Source organism: Megalops cyprinoides, chromosome 14 (genome assembly GCF_013368585.1).
Source record: "Megalops cyprinoides isolate fMegCyp1 chromosome 14, fMegCyp1.pri, whole genome shotgun sequence".
Lineage (NCBI taxonomy): Eukaryota > Metazoa > Chordata > Actinopteri > Elopiformes > Megalopidae > Megalops > Megalops cyprinoides.
The window spans coordinates 27,023,799-27,043,070 of NC_050596.1; the positions used below are offsets into that span (position 1 = coordinate 27,023,799).

Consider the following 19,272-nt stretch of genomic DNA (forward strand, 5'->3'; position numbering starts at 1 on the left):
TGCCAACTGCTGCCATTCTTTATAGCACACATGTACTGTATAATTAAACATGACATAAATTTAACCATAACACCATGGGTAAGGCATGGGTAGGGCTCCCGAGTGGCTCAGTCGGTAAAAGCACTCATTCTGAGTGTAGACTGAGTGCTACGGCCCGGGTTTGAACCCGACCGTGTCACTAGCCGACAGTGACCGGGAGCTCACAGGCGAAACACATTGGCTTCATTCCGCCAATGGGTACGTCTGCAGGGGCTTCGGTCCCATTAGCAACAGCGACCCCTGCTGGTCGATGGTGCGCCTGCGGTCCACGTGCCAAAGCTGCATACGAAATGTCTTCCTTCCACTCATCTCTGTGCTAGCTTGGCTTGTGGACCACAGTGTGAAAAGAAGCAGCAGCTGACATCACGTGTGTCGGAGGAGGGCACGTGCTTGTCCACGCTCTCCCGGATTGACAGTGGGGGTTGTGCAATGGGACCAAACATCAATGATGACAAATTGGACATTCCAGAATTCAGGGAATTGGCCCTTCCAAATTGGGGAGAAAAAAAAAAGGCATGGGTAGCATTTCAGCAAGCCTTGTATTTGGGGCAACAGGCATTTACTGATTTATAAAGATCCTGTGAAGGTTACAGGCTATATAGGAAAAATGATCATTTCAAGGACACAGAGCAACCATTGGTGCCCTTCGAGCTTGACATGAATAACCTATTCAAACTACTCAGTGCAAAAAATTTCATGAGCTGGTCATTATCCTTCTCCCTCCAGTGCTGAAGGATCGTTTGAAAAACATAATAAAGCACACTGGACATACATTATAATGCTAAAAATGCTTTCAAAGCTTTTTATGCTAGTGCAATAACCAGTGATGTATTCGTTTTTAGCACTCCCCGGTGAAATGTTGTAATAATAGCAACACTGCTCACGTTTACAAAAATTTAGCACAATCTGAAAAAAGTGTCTTTGTAAAAACAATAAAAAGTTTATTTTCCAGTCATAGTCTTCCCATTTAAACTCTTATTCTAGTGGACACACAGCAAAATTCAGTGAGACACCGGATTTCAAACTTGTCACTTAAGCAAAGTCAAGGGGATTGTGAGTAACAAAAAATTCTATGAGCAGACCAACCTTCTCACAGTAAATAGCCGCATGAAATTTTCAACCTTGTCAAATACAGTAATCTTATCCTCCATGTTGCTACACAAAGCTAGACCTACTATAAGATGTCACTAAACTGGAGCCACAATGTTAAAATACAAATAGTTATGTTTCTGGCTTTATATTTACTCTTTTTTTTTTTTTTTACTTTTTGCTAAATAAAACTCATTGTGATGAACCAATATAAGTGTCCTGCAAGTGCTGTGTTGATTTTATCATTATTATATCTTTCCTACTGCAGTCTCTTGAAAACCCCTTCCCCATGGTGTTCCTGTCAAACAGTGTCACCAACGGAATGACAGCAGAAACTTCCCTGAAATCATCACTGCCATACAAAGGCGCAAATGTGGCTTTTCAAAGTTCCCAGCATGTACTCAAAATGTTGCTCAACACCTGTCAGTATGCTGTTCATCACAAGGCCATCTTTTTATGTGAACTCCTTTTTCCCCTCTGAGCTAAAGTCTGACATGGAATTTAGTTGTACAGTGCTGAAACATGAGCTGCATTGAGGCTTTGTACATGCATGGGAACAGCAAAGCTAAAAATAACATCAGAGCGAATGAATAAAAAATGCGAAAGGTCAAAGTACATGTACGCTCCATCCTCAACACACAGCATCTCCGTAACAAAACCCCAAAGAGACCACGGTGCGGTCTCTATGGGTGAAGAGCGGGCGGCAAAGTAAGGAGCAAGCCCAGGAAGGTGAGGAATCGGTTGGCCGCCGCCGATGATGGGATGGGGCGCTTCTTCTGTCGCGGCCCGTTGCAGAGGGGCGTGTTGCAGCAGCTGATGCAGACAGAGTGCAGCTTCCCTGTGCAGAACTGCTGGTAGCCGGACGAGGCGATGAGGCAGGCCCCCGACGAGGCACAGGACTTGCGGTAGTGCACACCTGGAATTAGATACACAGGGCTTTAGGGTGTTAAGGTTGGAGATGGACCATGCTAGATGTAGGCTACGCAGCACCAGTATCAGAGGGACATGTTCACCAACATTCTAGGACAGAATAACTACTGTACACTGTACAACAGTAGCCAATTGTTGTATGAATATTCATACCCACTGGCTAGTGTTGAACGAGGATGCCATCCGTGTGAATGAGAAAAAGAACTGGCTTCCATATTTTAGGGTAGTGTGAGATTCTACAGGGAACAGAATTCTCACATTGTGAGCATCACGTGAGCTGTACAAGTGCGAGACGTAAACCAACTGCATTGAAGTTTGCTCTCTGTAGACAATGAAAAACTCCACTGAAGACAGAATATGTTAATTTCATTTAATGTACGATGCACCTGAATTTCTACACAGGAAGGGATTGTTCAATACCAATAGACCACTACCGCTATTGGATCCACATATAAACTCATACTCATTTGCATACTAACTGGTGTTGAAGTCTCACTACCTGCTTCTAGCAAGAATATCTAGTACAGTTGTAGCTACTTTTCGTAACTGTACTGTCTGTCATCACCATACCAAGTATAGAAAGGGGGCCCCGTAACTGTACTTAGTTTCAGTGTTAAAAAGGCCTTAATGTCTGTGGGCTTTCATTCCAGGAAAGCATCTGCCCCAACTGATGAAAAAAAAAAATATATATATATATATATATATATCAGTCTTAATCACTGTCTTGATTGAGCCAATTTAGCTTTCATCCCCAATTCAGAGTGTCAGATGTTTAAAAGGGAAATGGTGGATTGCAGCCCTCCAGGACCAGTATTGAGCCGTCTTGTGCTAAACGGAACTGAAGCTGCAAGCCAGGGTTCCACAACATTTGTCTTTTTCCCCGAACCTTTAACTAGATATGATATCAATCGTTTAATCAGACAAGTACATAGTGTTTAAAATGTTTAAACAGCTGCTTGATTGCAGATGTGTTAGAGTCCACCTCCACAGCATTAACACAACACGCGATAGAAAGTGGGCCAGCATATGCTGGTTTTCACCGCAGTCATTTCTAAAATGAGTTCTTACTGTAATCATTCAGACAGAAGAATCATCATCATTATAATACTACGTTTACACCATGACCAAGACCACCCAAGTAGAGCACCCCTTTGTTAGCAAGTGCATTTACGCATTACATTAAAAGTAGTAGTAAGTAATACAAAGACGTTTTACTGTTGTTACAGCCCATGGGCCTAACGTGGGCCCAACGTAAGAAGCCGTCACAGAAAAAAAAAAAAAAAAAACTTACGGGTTTCCCTGAGTAGGAGGGCCAAGATGTGAGAGCTAGGCTAAGCTGGTCTAAATGTCGTGTGAATCCTTACCTCTCTCCCGTTCAAAAAACAGTGTCTTCCGGACCACTTCCTAGCCTACACTTTCTATCTACACTATGCTAGACAGAAGGATCACTCACATCTTGCAGGGAAGCCCAAAACATTGAGGAGGAAAAAAAAATTCAATTAACTGGGGAGGAAAAAAAACCACAGACCACTTGCTGGGGAGCACCCATCTCTGGGAGTCTCTCTTGGGTGACCCTCTCCTGCAGGCAAAAGAATGCTCCTTTTTAAACAGGCTGGCACAGGTGCGACCAATTGGCTCGTTAGCGCTGATCAGCAGCACAATGACTCCACCTGCACTCAGGCCATCTCAAAGACACAGAGAGGGGAGGGGCATGTAACCCTGTCTACTGTATACAGACTTTTTATACTAAAGTAGCTCCACAAACAGGACAACATTTTAAGCCCTCTCCTTCTCTTTTTGAAGAGAAAACATTTCAATCTATGATTTCTTTACTACTTGTTCCACTTCATGCAACCCTGTTTTAGAATCCCCAATTGCAAATTACGCTCATAACACTGCTACCCCTGCGCTGGGTGGAATGCAATCCTCCAACATATTTGCAAGCAGCCAATGACTACTTTTCAAAAAGTCACACAGTGTACCACAAAGAAGTGGGTGCCATCTGGCTCAGCACTTGAGATGATCACCTTGTGGGCTAATTCACTCGGGAGCACTGCTGAAGCTAAGAGTTGTCTTCAAATTGCTCTCTTTCACAGTTGGAAATTTCCACACCACAAACATACTGACATTAGCAAGCTCAAGCTAAACTTACACAATACATATTATGTAGCAGGCGTGTTTACGTTGCTGTTTTATCACATGTTGTGTTCATTGACATATGTTGTAGCTCAATCTGAGTCACAGATTGAGAGAGTCACAGATGGCTGGTAACACAGGCAAACATTTATCCCATATATTTAGTAGAGAGCTAATTCCAATGCCTAACTACAATAATGCATTGATGAAGCTCACAATACTACTGAAGCACACAAGCTTGTTTAGTAATAGCCACTTCCATTTCTTCAGGTGGGGCTGTGTGAGACTGTGACAGTAGATAAAGCAAAACAATGCCTTCCGCTGCTTCCCAACGCTGATAACAGACAGGCAATTACAGCTTCTGACGACTACAATTCGAGCTGACAGTAGCAACAATACTTCTGTCTACTAATTGTCAGGGCAATAAGGACCTCTTTCTTCAATGTTTTGCTCCATAACCTTATTACTGAGAGTGATGCTCTCCAGCAGAGTTGTGCTGTGTAGGGTGAATCATACCATGCAAGGCTGTACTGTTTGCCTAGTTTCATAAATTCATAACTAAAGACTGGATGTGCATAAACCCCAAAGCTCCCAGGTATAGAACTCTGGCCCTGTAGGGCTCAAAACACTTTTTTCATACTTCATATACTCCATGTACTGACATCAAAACAGTCATATGGGTTTGGAATGTATCAGTATTTTCATAAAGGACTCAGAAATATTGGCAAGCTTGCCAATGTGTGTTGCAACTCATTTTTTCTGTTAATGCTCAATTAGGTTAATGGTAAATAGGCATTAACCTAATGGGCATTAACCTGGTTTAAAATCTTCTTAGTTACAAGTTACTTACTTGCATTCTAAAAGACAGTTTCTCTCTGACACCGCTGCCTTCTGAAGTTAATGTCAGTGTCAATGCTCCGCCATTGGTCCGGCTGCTAACATGATGAGCATAAAGTGCCCTCAAATTGGGATGAGTATTTCCCAGTTAGAAAGTACATTACTACACATAGCCTGTCCACAAAGAAAACAAGTCCATCGTTCACAGTACAAATCAATGTGGGAGTTATTTTGAGGTGAGTCAGTTTTCCCCGCCACACCACTACACCGGATCTTAGGGTTCCCCCACCTGCCAAATCCCACTTTAACTCCTGGTCCTACTGGCAGGCAATCGGAGGCAAATAGCAGAAATACAGCAAGCCATCTACTTTACCATTTTCAGTAGCATTTGAAGTGAAAAAAGAGATTATGATTTCATTGTTTTCTGGCTAACATTTTACTCTAGGAATCAAAATTTCTGATATTTCACAGACATCTCTAAATGTCTCTAGGTCCATGGCCTTTTTGATCCCTGTCAGAACAGGACCTTAAATCACAAGTGTTGTGAATTTCAATCAAACCAACTGAGCCATGGAGAAACTAACTAAGATAAATTAATGACACATTCAGAAAATGCTGCTTATTATGACCCACTTTGGTTTCCATGGTGAACACTGACTTTGAAGCAGGCCACTGATTCCTACGATGGCAACAATTACCAAATAGCACCCAATAGGTGCAAGCCAATTTGCGCTACATGTCAGACGATGAACATGCCACCTGTTCAAGAAAAAACAGACCGGACAAATAGTGAAGGACAAAAAAAGTACATGTACTGCATGGAGAAAAGATTATCTGGTAGGAATGGCAGGTTCCAGACACAAACCTCATTTAAAGAGAGGTAAAGAGATCATTTCTATACAATCAAAGCATAAAGGTTGCAACTAGTGTGGGTATAGCGGTATTTATATTTGGCTTGGAGTCTAACGAAGGGATTGCACCTGGCCACATGCTTGGGTTGTTGAGCTCCCATTTGGGCATCAAAAACAGGGAAAAGAAAAGAGGAGATTGGGTGGGGGAGGGATGCTGTGAACAGGTGATATGGAAAGAAAGTGGTACATGGGATTTATATAGTCATGGAGGAGACTGGTTTGTCTGGGTTTGCTTAATTGTGTAGGGACTGTCTGAAAATTCTTCTCCCAAATCTTCATTTGGAACTTCAATAACCACCTTCATTAGGGTGGCTCCACAGAGCACATCATCTTGTTTGGTCACCACTGGAGAGAGTGAAAAAGGCTCACTAGGTAGGCCATTTTGTATTTTCAAATCAAAGGTAAATAAATACAGCCACAGTCACAGTGTCAGACACTGAATTAGTGGGGTTTTCTGTGTAACTTTTTCCCCCTCCAGCCTCCCACAATGTATATGTGAAGGGCTCCACAGGAGCTCCACTCTTCAGCTATTAATCAACACTAAAAATAAAAAAGTCCAAAATGCAAAAGCTTCTTCAGGGCAATGCTTGACATTTAACCATATACATACATTCAACAACATGAAGCCAAAATGCCTTATGCTAAAGCTGTTTCACTACTATACAGCCAGGTATTAGTAGCAAACTGGTACAGTATGAAACTGCACAGACCCCTGAACTAGTATAAAGTATCCCCAGACTAACTTATATACTCATCTTTTTTTCCCATCTAATTTTGAATTTATACAGTAGCAGTCACAACCCCTTTGATACATCCTTATTTAATCAGGGTCTAACCATGGCTCTTGATACTCTTCCTACTCCTCATTACCATGTTATTTGCTTATTCTCATTTTGTTTATCATTATTACCTTTAATAATGCTTTTTAGCTGAGGTTGTATCAACTGATAATGATTTTGCCATAAACCTCTGAATGCTTTAAGAAGTGATACTTGTTAAAAATTGGTTAAAATGTGAATGTTGCTCATGGTGCAAGCATCTGTAGAAATGTTACAAAAAGAATAAATATCTTCATTCTGTTGTACATTGGACGTCACTCCTGGGACACGTTAAAATGCAAAGCTAGCTTTTTGTTTTGGATTCGGAAATTACATGCTGCAACTAACGCCTTAATATATCAGTAAGAAAACAAACAAACATTATGCTAATGGTTCATATCACAAATAATATTGTGGTAATGTACAAGTTCATTATTTTCATCCAATATGTTTTGCTGTAAATAAACTAAATAGTGAAGCGTGTACACACAGACGCATATCACATTAAATCTAAAAGTATTGCATAATTAAGGACTAAATTCATGTTGAATCATCTGAGATTTCTGACGTGGTTATGTCTCAGACAGAAGGAATACTTTCTAATTTGTGTGGACAGCCCAACTTGCTTGCTACCAAGGGGCATGGCCCCCACAGTATATTCAATATGCTTGTTTTCTCCCGTTCAGTGTGCAAAGAGGCAAGCATGCAAATCAGCAGACACACACTGAAAAAAAAAAGAATGTAAGAAAAACTGGCATGACTGCTCACCTGGAACAACTTTTGGACTTGTTGTGACTTTAAAATAAGGTATGCCTGGTTACCACAAATGCTCTAAAGACACTCCTAGAAATGTTTGGTGGCCAAAATTTTCAACTGACATTTTATGTCAGTACCACTTTTCTCTAGTACAGGGATTATTTCAGTTTTGCATATTTATTATGATCCATTCTCATCATCTCATCTCATCATTGTTCATCATTTTATTTATCCAACTGCCAAAAGCACTTATTCGATACAAAATATTTTCCTTTCCCTAATGAAGTAATGCTCTGTGTGACAGAAATACACATACACTAGCTATGAAAGCTTCAATATTTCAGACTGTAGACAGAGTTGGCTATATGCACCACTGTTCACTGAAGGTGAACATTTCTATGCAACTAATGACTACAATTTTCTCAATCACAAATTCTCAAAAGATGCTATGATGGTAATTAAGTATTTTTATTCTGTACCTGTTGCCCTTATTTCTTTTATATGCCTTTTATATATCTTTGTCCAACCCTCAGAGCACATTTTGGAACTCTGCTTCGCCTCCCCTCTTCTTTGCTGTATTGCCGCTTACTAGAACAATACTTTTTATTGTCCAATTTCATATTGCACTTCAACGGCTCAAAATAAGTTACAAAGTGGATATTTTCCTACAGTTAGTTACCTCAAATGTGCGATTCCTCTGAACACTGTACTTTGGCTGTCAAGTTACAACAAAAACACAGTGCTTTACAATGTAGATGCAAATATAAACAATAAGAATCCTAATATGACAGGTATTTGATAAATTACGATATCCTAATATGAAAACATAAAAAATATCAATCTCAATTCCATATGAACTTTGCAGGGATGATTTTTTTTTTCAGGACATAAATCAGTTTTATTAATTAAATCATGGTCCCTGTTTTTCACATGCATGATTGCATTCTGAATTTTAAATCTCTTTATCTCCACAGTGCCTTAATTCTTACAAAGTATACCTGACTTTATTACAATTTATGACAATGCATGTCAAAATTGTTTAAGAAATGATACCTTTTACTGCCAGTGTATCATTAATAATGATTGTTTTTGGTGCCTTTTCCTCCTTCCCATTTATTGCTTTGCATTACTCTTGACAGCGTCATCATACCACTGAAATTTAGCACATCTGGTATTATTACACAGTTAAGCATTCAAGACCACATCCAATATTCCAACAAATATGTCTTTTCACTCATCAATAACTTTCCAGCTTCCACTCATGCGTTTCACATTTTGGTATATTTTGCATTCATGGATGTTAAAATTTGTGCAAAATGTTTTTAATAATCTCGGTCCCTGGCCTTCCCAGTCACACCCAATATGGTTTAAATAAAATACACAATTCTTTTACATTTTTTGTTCATTGTATAATCAGCCTAAAGTTTGGGACCTTTATTGACATTTACATTATCAGTGTCTCAGTGCACAATATCCTGCCAACAAGTAGAACTAAAATTTGAGAACATTTACTCATCTTACCCTTGGCACCGCAGACATAGAAGTGTGAAAACTCATCACGCAAACTCTGTCCCTTGGCACACCCTGCTACACCCAATATTGAAAATGCCACTGATGTTTGTAGCAATGCATCATTTTCTTTTCTATAAATAACTACTGTATAATTCTTTCATTAATTTAAACACTTATTTAAATTTAAATGCTACTAAACATAGTATCTATATTTGCCTTTACCATAGCTCAAATTATTCTCAAAAGTCACACAGTTCCTTGTAACCTCTAATGTTTATATTCTTTTCATGAAATTATAATGATATAATTACAATATAATTATAATTATAATAGAGCAGGGTATTTAGTAAGCAGCTAAGTAAATTAAACAACATAAGCGAAGAGCTTGGATTACAGGCCAGTTCCTTAACCACTATGGCACTCAACTTTTGTAGTTACCATACAATATCTAAAAAACAGAGTGGCTTTAGCCAATGACATCGCTAAAATGTCGCTAAAAAAGTATCGCTAATATTGTGTTTTCTCTTACCAGAAAATTAGTAGAATTATTGTATGGAGCTGTTCTTGTTTTTTTTTTCTGTTTCCCATCCTCATTAAAGAAAACCACAGTTCAAGAAAAGACAAACATAAAAGCTGAAATGATAATTCATTTTCACATTCAAACTTCTTTCACATTTTTTCTATTCCATGAACTTTTATTGGTTTACAAGAAAAACCTTTTATTTGGTTTACAAATATCGCTTCTGTAATGGTAGTGGAATGAAAACAGTGGAATATTTACCAAATTGCAACAAGTTTCCACTTCTCAATATGTGCAGCTAGAATTTGTTTTGGTTTTCCTCACAGAGTGCAATGAAATTTCCTGTTTAACTTTCCCCAGCCTCTGTAGTGGCTGGCTTGTGACATACTTATATTCACATTCGCTGTGGACTTTTTCATTAACTTTCAGTGATGCATTTCAGCAAGTTTGAACTATTTTCTAATATTTTTCAAGATTTTTCATTATTTTTTAGTAATGAGAAGTAGAAATGAAAAATAACTTTCATAGTACATTGCCTGCATCTAAGAGAGGGATGATTACATATGTGAGGAAGAACATGCTTGTACATGAACAAATGTTATTCTCTAATATTTTTGTAGAGAACTGCTGGGATCTCAACAAGGAGATCTGTGAATCCAACCTGATGTTATGCATTGTGACATCATATGCATAAACAGTAATCGGTGTAAAACACCAAGTTTTTCTAAAGCAGGCATACATTTTGACATATGCAATGAGCAGCACATTTTAGGAGAACACTGGCCACCCACAGACTCCGCACCCCACCTACAACAAAAGCCACTTTCAGGTGCATGTTCTCTGCATGAACTGCATAACGTGAAGCAGTTTCAAATTAACTCATAATGGTCCACCACTTTTCCGTTTAAGTAATTACTCCAATTTTATGAATGGCCTATCAAGGTATTACAGTATACCAGGGTATTTAGAAATCGCAAAGGTATGATTTTCAATATCGTCAAAAATAACAGACGCTCCTCTTTCTATTAAACTGATATGGAGATGCTGTATTGAGGAGATGTATTGTAGTGCACAGCACGCACCACCAGAGGTCAGTCTACTGGTGAGAGAGATGGCGACTGCAAGTGGTGGGGATAACGTTACAGGACTAGTCAAAGAAAAAATGCATCTGCCCCTGTTTGAGAGTATTTTGGGTTTCGTCCCAATGATAAAGGTAAACCAGCCATTCCGGACGAAGTTGTGTGCACTATTTGCCTCAAGAGAGTTGTGGCTAAAGAGGGTAACACGTCAAACCTCCATTCACACCTCAAAGTGCATCACCCTTTAACTGCTGCACAACTGAATCTGAATACCCCAGCCGCAGGCTCTTGAGCCACAGCCATTAAACCCATGACGAGCCTACATCAACCAGCCATAGCAGGTGCTTTTGCTAAATCAACAAAGTAAAAAAAAGGATAGCCAAAAATGGAAAACGTGCACAGAGGCAGTAGCAAGATACACAGCAAAAGATATGGTATCCTTTCACACCATAGAGAAAAAGGCTTTCCGTGAGATGGTCAAAACGCTGGACCCTCAATATGAGCTGCCTTGAAGAAAATATTTCTCTCAAAAAGCCATACCCGACCTGTACAATAAAGCTCAGGAAGAAGTTAAAGTGCTTGTGTTGGAGGCAAGCAACTACGCTTTAACAACGGACATGTGGTCAGCGGAGGACATGAACCCCTACATGTCTTTGACAGTAGGCCTACACTTCATCACATTTGACTAGGAACTTGAATCAAAATGCCTTCAGACCAGCTTTTTCCCAGAAAACCATACAGGCAAAAACATAACAACATAATTAATTAATAATATTATTAATAATAGCAAGACAATGTCATACATGCTACAATGACTTCTATCACCAGCAGCTCAGCTTTTACTATTTTTTTACACAAATACCATCATATACCATATACCCTGTGAAATGTCAGGAAGGTATGAAGGTATGAAAAAACAGATAATGTCCAAGCCTAACACACACACACACGCACACGCACGCACACACAAGCAACTTCTTCTGTTAGCTGGGCATGCCGACACCTTCTCATCTTCATATGCAACAGAAGCAATGTTCCACAGACTGCATCACCAGCCACCAGCTGAAGCACAAAATGGGTAAGTAATGTAGTCTCTGACATATTTGTCATAATTGTTTTACAAGAGTTTTTAAGTGCACTTCCTTTAATTGCATCTCTCTTAAATCCTACCTTTAATGCCCTGCTCCTTATCAGTAGCCATCAGTGTTGCTTGTTATTCAAACTGCTTTGCCGATTTGGCAGCTAATTCCTAAGGGAGAATCATTGAATTTATTTCTCTTCTCATCAAGTGCCACTTAATGCATTTGCTCAGCAGAAATGTCCCTTATTAGGACAGATCGTTGAACTGATTCACCAGCAAAGAAATGCTGAAGTGACAGGTTATATTCAGGTGTGAAAATGACTGAAGAAGAGTATTTTTGGTTTCTGTCAGCAATATCAAACTACTTACACTTGAATGTTGCTTATACTGCCTATACTATGTGTTGTGCGTGCAACTAGGGATATCTTTGTACTTTGTGATGCATAACAATACATTGCATTTGTTAATGCAAGTGTGATGCAATAATAATAATAATAAGAAGAAGAATTATTACACTTGTGATTATGTCTGCATTCTGTGTTTTAATATATATTTTAATGTGTAAAGAATAAACAGCATCTTACAGCTGAGTTATAACAGAAATGTCACACTTCGTAAGAAGGGATATTTGACACTAAAGCGACAGCAATTTTCAGGCACTGCGTTTTCAAGCAATCATCTGAACAATAACCCAAGGCTGAAATGGTTTCAAGTGAGCGACAGTTTGACTGAGAATACAGTCATCAGCACTTAATGTATGAAAATATGACACTTGAAACATCTGGGCAGTAGGCTCTCATTTCAAGAACATAATCTCAGGATGACACTGTGTCTGAATTATTGTCACTGCCACCCTTCTGAATAATAGTTATTCTTTAAGTTTTGGGAGTTTTGATGTTTTTTAGACATTATGTTAGACATATGTGCAGAGCCCATTCTGATTTGAACAAGGGGATATTTCTCAATGTTAAATGACTTTTAGATGGTGGCCCACATGAGACCTTGACCAAAAACTCTCATCTATTTAAGTATATCATACATATTTACTACGTGTTTTAAAACCAAAGGAATTTATCATTAATTTCCATTAAAGTCCTGCCTTGGACAATTTTGTGTGGTCATTGTGATTCTTAAATCACAGATAATCATTGATGTATTGACTATATTACCTATTGCTTTTTAATGATACAAATAGAAGAAGAGAGGTTGTAATAATAGTCAAATGAACAAAACCATTAACTGTTAGTTGAACACTGGAGGTGCCTTATTAATTCTCCCCAATGCTCTTAACATTTCAAATGGAACTGGTCCTACTGTGCACATATACTGCTGTCCACTGGCCAACACAAAGCATTTACAGCTCCGAATAATGTTGTGGAATGAACAGTTTTCTACCTAGCTTCTGTACATACAGTACATGTGATGGTGCACAAGAGTGAATAAAAGCTGAATGAGTGTATTCCGATACACAATATCTTCTCCCGAATTTTCAAACTTGACAGTAAAATAGTATCTCACCCTGATATCCACCTGAACTTAAAGCTTACTGTCAAAACACATCTAAAAATGGAAGAAAAAAAATTGAGATAACATTAGAGATTAAGCATGGAAAGCATAATTAGCAATCAAGAAACTGTACAGTACAAAATGTGTTTCACTCTATTTTTATATCTAGTTGATAATAACTTAGCTGCCAGAGCCATGCCATCCATCTCCAAAAATAACCATTTAACCATTTATCTCCAGCATCCCCAAGAAAGAATTGATCTCGGAAAAAAAAAAAAAATCTGGGGGAGAAGACCCTTTTAAAAAGCCAATCAGATACTTGGAAAAAAATACGACCAACTAATACTGCATGTTGTCAGATAAAAGACTTCTTTCTGTCCCTGTCAGTCATTGCCTCATGGGCTGTACACATGGCAGGCTGAAACCAGTTGTCTGTCTGACATTACACTCAAAACACCACCCCCCTCTTCTCAAAATGCTGCAATGTAACTGGAGGGCTGAACACTTAAGAGAGCCCAAGCGATTTCGTGGTGACTCTAGCAGAACACATCACACACAGAACATTTAATTCCACCTAGACCTCAACATATTTCTCTCAAAATATCAATTTAAAGGCACTCTGTATAAAAAAAAATCTAAACAAGAGGCTTGGTTAAAAGCTATTCATTAGCATGTGATTAACTTTTAATTTAAGTCACAGCTCAGATCTGAGCAAGAACATTCTTACATTAAAAACTGCCAATGACGCCAGTTTTAGGGAATGACAAGATTAGAATCCCCTCTTGACATCACAGCTATTACTCATAACTCGCATCCCCCTAATTACACGGAAATGAGCTGTATATTAGTCATACTCTCTCCTTTTCTTGACCATATGCCAGACTGAGAGTTGTGGCTGAAATTAGACATGCCAGACAGCCAGGGCACACATAGGGTGGTCACCTAACCTCCCCCTCTACCCCAGAATCAACTAAGGCTTCATGTTGTGCTTCTGTGTTGACCAGCAGGGGGCAGAAGATGGCCGCGGGCACGGCTCTCTTACCGTCCTCCCTCACCAGCACCTCCTTCTGGCACATGTCCTGCACGTTGACTGTGCAGTTGACGATGAACTCCGGGCTGGAGCAATCATTGTGCTTGACCTCCTCACACTGGTAGCACTGGATCTGCAGAGCAACACCTGGCGGATTCAGGGGATAAATCAATAATTAAATTAATAAATATATGATTTCACTGTATTCATTATATTCATTTGTATGCGCCATCAAGGCCTGCAGTCAACCCAGCTCCATTGCCATTTTTCCTTAACCCAGAAAGACAGATGATTCAAGCAATTGCTTTCAGGCTTTTCCAATAGTAAAACCTCTATTCAAACTAGCCACAGTGTTCTTTGTATACAGCTTTGATAACTGAATTAAACCAAGCTTAAACTTTTTTTTCCTGTTTTTATTTCAGCAACTGGTTGAAGTGCTAATCTCATGTAGTTCCAAACATTTTGTGATTCTTTAAAAATGTAATATATCAAGGAAGAAGGTAGCAAAATAAATACATGTTCCAAATTGATTTTTATGACATTTTGAAATAAATTATAGGTCATCTTTATTGAGACAGACATGCACACACACAAGCACAAAAGAGAATGAGGGCATTTATGAACAACTAACAAACACCATCTCGTTGCTTTTAAGGAGAAGGTCTTAAGAAACATGCACTCAGACAGTGGTAGGCAATACGTCACCAACACTGAATGTTATCACCATCCTTTTCCCCCATTAAAAATAATTAAACCATGAAAATAGTACTGCATCAGTTAAAATAATGGTTTATACTATATATTAGCTCATCACTTAAAACCCCATCCCTTCTTACCCATGTTAATGGATAATCCCCATCGATTCACTAATGTATGCATCATCAGTGAAATCCAGATATTTTATATATACATTTTTGAGCCCACATACATATTTATGATAATAAGTAATTGGTTCAAAATCAATTCAAATAATATTTAATCATAAAGACCAGAGGACATGTTGCAGTACTGCATGGTTTCCAAACAAATTAAAACACAACATATACTGGAAGTAATTTTTTTTACATCAGCACTGTTGTTTCAGGTCATTACCTCTCAGTGACAGGTATTGGAACTTTACTATTCATTCATTTGTACATCTGATAGCACCATCAACTTCTAATTAAGTCAAGGTCCAAAACAAAATCAAAATCGAATTTGTTTAAAAAAAGCCATATGCTGGAAAGAACTGCAGGCACTTTAGTCAAACACTACTACTGTTTCCACAAGAAATTTACAGAATACACTGACATCAGATGTCAGACCATACCTAAGAGCACTGAAAATAGCATTCTTTTCAAGATTGCGCGACAGACATCCCTTACGGCTCACCAATCATTCAGCAGTATTGGTTGTACCATCACTATTCTAAAACTCACACCGACACACACACACACACACACACACACACACACAGGCAAGCACTGTAAGTTAGTGCTGTACAACTGCTATTTAGGTGCATCCAAATAATATATAATATATATAGTATATTAAGGGCAGATGTGCATACAGAGTTTAGGTCAAGGGTTAGCAAAAACACATTTGTCAGCTAGTGTTAGGGTTAGGGCTCAAGAGCAGGTAGAGATAAGGTTAATGACACTGCGGAGTAAAACAGATGTCACTTCCTGCATGTTGTGCAAGTTCATAGGGTTGCATTGGGTATATTATGATCAGAGTTTATCCTAAAAAAGGTCCTTCTTCCTTTATGTGGAAGAAGGCTCATGGCATGAGATCAGTGATTAGCTTTAGATGGACACACTCAGATCGTATGCGCCTGAAGGCAGTTTGACCCAAGCCAAAGAGGAGGACTGTATCCACAGAAGACCCCTATCACAGAGCACATGACCACATACCTCAATACACAAAGACTGTAAATGACAGAAATCAGTTCTTCTCCACCTTTGTAGAAATGACTCTCACCCTCATGTTATGTACAACTAATGACCACAATGACTTGGACTGATGTGACAGACAAATGTTGAAAGCACTTCAAAGCTGTGATTTTCAAACCATGTCCATTCCACGTGACACATGTCCACACCAAATTCACTCAAAAAGTATATGACACAGACTATGTTAAACAAATGGTTTTATGGCTTACAATTTGCAAATTCAAATAAAAAGGACCAACAATGTTGATAAATTTAAAATTAAACCAATCCCCTATTTGAGACAACTTACAGGAATATTTGCTATGTGGAAACTGAGTCTGCTATCCATGGAAGTGCAGAGAAAACATTCATACATGGCAGGGAGGTTCCACCAATGCATTACCGCTCTCTTTAATACACTTCTCCTACAACACACTTCGCTACTCGCTGCATAAAACAGTCTGTTTTAGGCCTTAGGTAGTGTATAAACTAAAAATCTCTCAACCACTTAATTGGCATCTTTAGACCAGGGCTTGTCTCTCTTCTGTTTCAGACTGAGTCATAGAGGCAGCATGCCCATTTCACGGTCACATTTTTTTGTTTCAGGTGCAGATTTGTCTGTTTGTGTCCTTCCATGTAGGTACACTTTTGGCCAGACATCAATTGTTAAATGAGTGTACAATATGTTCTGCTATAAAGAAATACCCCCTCCGCCTACTCTAATGAACTGCTATTAACCCACTTTCTGCATAATGCACTGCGTTGTCAGCTTTCTTTGGTTTCGATTTCTTGTTACACAAACGGTTACTTCAGGTATTGTGCTGTCTTAATGGGCGATTCAAGTTTGTAATTACGGGGAGAGGAAATGGATTTCCTTCACAAGTTTGAATAGATTCTTTATGTTGTGAAATTGCTGTGGTTGACGGAATGCTGGGTAGTGTTAGGGGTTGATATTTTCATGTGACTAATGTTATAGTGCGTAAATTCACGGTAATGGATGTGAAGATACTGTATTGCATATAAAAATGGGTCAAACAAGTAAACAATCTGACCGGGGGTTCTGCACCCCTGCAGGGAACAGGCCCACCGTCTGCTCTTATTCAAATAAGCTGTGCATGGAATTGTAGCCACTTTTAAAATGCTTTCCCTGGATGCTGTAACTTTAATATGCAAGAGCCTACCAGTCCGCGCAAAAGTTTGTGGGTATGTTTCGATAACATTGTTGACCTTGAAAACAAATACAGATATTCACGAAAATAATTTAGTCTTTGTAAAATTCGCTTTCATACATCAATTAAATTATGTCATGTTCAGTGGCAATAGCAAGCGCTTTATTCTAAGCAGATTTACGTTTGCTGAACCATGAAAGGTCTGTCAGAAGTATATATATATGTATATAATAACTCACCAACACGTCTCTATAAATTGTTTTATTTACCACATCTTTGAATAAATCTTAACATGTATATCTTACGCTTTGCAGCGTTGACTAATATGTGCTATAGAGACATGGATCCAATCTCTGACAATACAACAAAAACGTGACTAATGTGGGGACAACTAAAACGGCCGCTTGCTAGTTAATTAAAAGCCAACTTAACTGCTTCCAGCGACTATGGGAACTGCTTCAGTGCTTGCTAGTGGGCTACCAACAGCTTGCAAGCAAGGGAATGGAATGTTAGGGATATATCAGGCTGATTGCAACATCAATCATAGCCCCAGTTTATTAGACTAATTTACGTTGATGCATTGAGGCAACAATGAATACCTAGAAGCTACCTAGGTCGTTGGCTATAGCCTGATCATGAGATTTCACTGCTGTCGCAACTGAGCCATTAATTTAAGTTGTTTTATTTTTTTCCATTCATTCGTTTTTCACAGACGCGCGCGCGCATACGATAAATATATATTACACATATAAACTGAAATAGACTTTAAGTCAGTTTAAGACAAACCCAAAAATGTACACTTCCAGGAGACTGTAAAGATGGTGAAGTGTAATACACATCATTACGACGCTAAATATGTTTTATCCCGCAGTTTTTAACCTAAGTTGTATCAGCAATATTCCGCACGATGACCGCTATAGTGAATACAGTTCTCCCAGTTTAACCTACCTGTTCTGAGGAAAAATCCCAAGAAAGTTGTATAAATGAGAAGCTGCATTCTCTCCCCGGTGTCGCTTGTTGGGGAAACATCAGACCTGACGAACTTCCTCTGAGAGCAAAACCCTTGGTAATCTCCGTGGCATCGAGATTTGAGCGTACATGCTGTGTGCTGTGCGTTTCCCAACCCTGTGATTTCGGCACTGCGAGCGAATGGCACCGTACAAGTTAAAATACATCAGACGGAGGTACGAAGGGGGACCACGTGACTAAGGCTAATCATCAGGAACCTGCGCGCAATTCATACAATGCCACAGAGCCAAGCTCACACGAGTGCAAAGGTAGTCATCTCAATAGTTCAAGCGAAATTGTTGTTCTCTGCCGAACTGTAGGCTGTGAGTCAGAAACGTTTGCGTAAATTATGGGCTGCCGCAAAAGCAAGTGATTATTAAACATTCTATAAAATCTGGTTTTCCTGTGTTAAAATACAGAAGTGCACAAATCTTAACAATGAGAAAGCATAACACAAAATGTTTGCAAAACACAAAACGTTTCCCCCAGGGGATATTGCGTAATTATCGCGTTCTGTGAACTTTTGTATGTGACTGTATATACCATACACTTACTGTCTTCTGACGTATGCTACCCAGCCTGAAACAAAATTGTCGACTCTCCACGAACCTTTTTATGTGATTTTGTTAGGACTGGTTACTTTACTGTAAGTGAGCTTTATGTTTTTGTTACAAACGCCCGACTTTCTTCGAAGATTCATACGGAAATACGAAGTAGTTGATCTATAATTCATGGGCGTGTTTGTTTTTAAAATTCCCAAATAAATCAGGTCCCCTCTGTAACATTATTATCTTTGCCCTTGCTTACTTTCAGCGCGTTTGGAAGCAAAGAAAGAACCGCAGCATGTTTCAAAGTCACTCTTGACTGGCTGAATTAATTAGTTTTATTTATACTCTCATAATTGCCCATCAAGAGACTAATTGTTATAAATCCCCTGCTTT

At 39.0% G+C, this 19,272-nt stretch overlaps 1 protein-coding gene across 1 annotated transcript; it reads right to left on the reverse strand.

Moving 5' to 3' along the window:
- Positions 1-500: 500 nt before the first annotated feature.
- LOC118789410 (ly6/PLAUR domain-containing protein 1-like) lies at positions 501-18,448 on the reverse strand. Its single transcript, XM_036545823.1, has 3 exons — positions 18,272-18,448; positions 14,257-14,391; positions 501-2,044 (listed from the first exon to the last, which is right to left on the reverse strand). Exons 1-3 carry the CDS (start codon positions 18,318-18,320, stop codon positions 1,812-1,814), a joined length of 417 nt encoding a protein of 138 aa, XP_036401716.1. The 5' UTR covers positions 18,321-18,448; the 3' UTR covers positions 501-1,811.
- Positions 18,449-19,272: the final 824 nt, after the last annotated feature.

Bases quoted from the DNA above. Each gene is read 5' to 3' on its own strand.
- LOC118789410 (XM_036545823.1), bottom strand. From the start codon at position 18,320: ATGCAGCTTCTCATTTATACAACTTTCTTGGGATTTTTCCTCAGAACA. The intron at 14,392-18,271 runs GTAGGTTAAACT...TGAATCCGCCAG, and splicing joins GGGATTTTTCCTCAGAACAG to GTGTTGCTCTGCAGATCCAG. The intron at 2,045-14,256 runs GTAAGAGAGCCG...ATCTAATTCCAG, and splicing joins GGTGCTGGTGAGGGAGGACG to GTGTGCACTACCGCAAGTCC.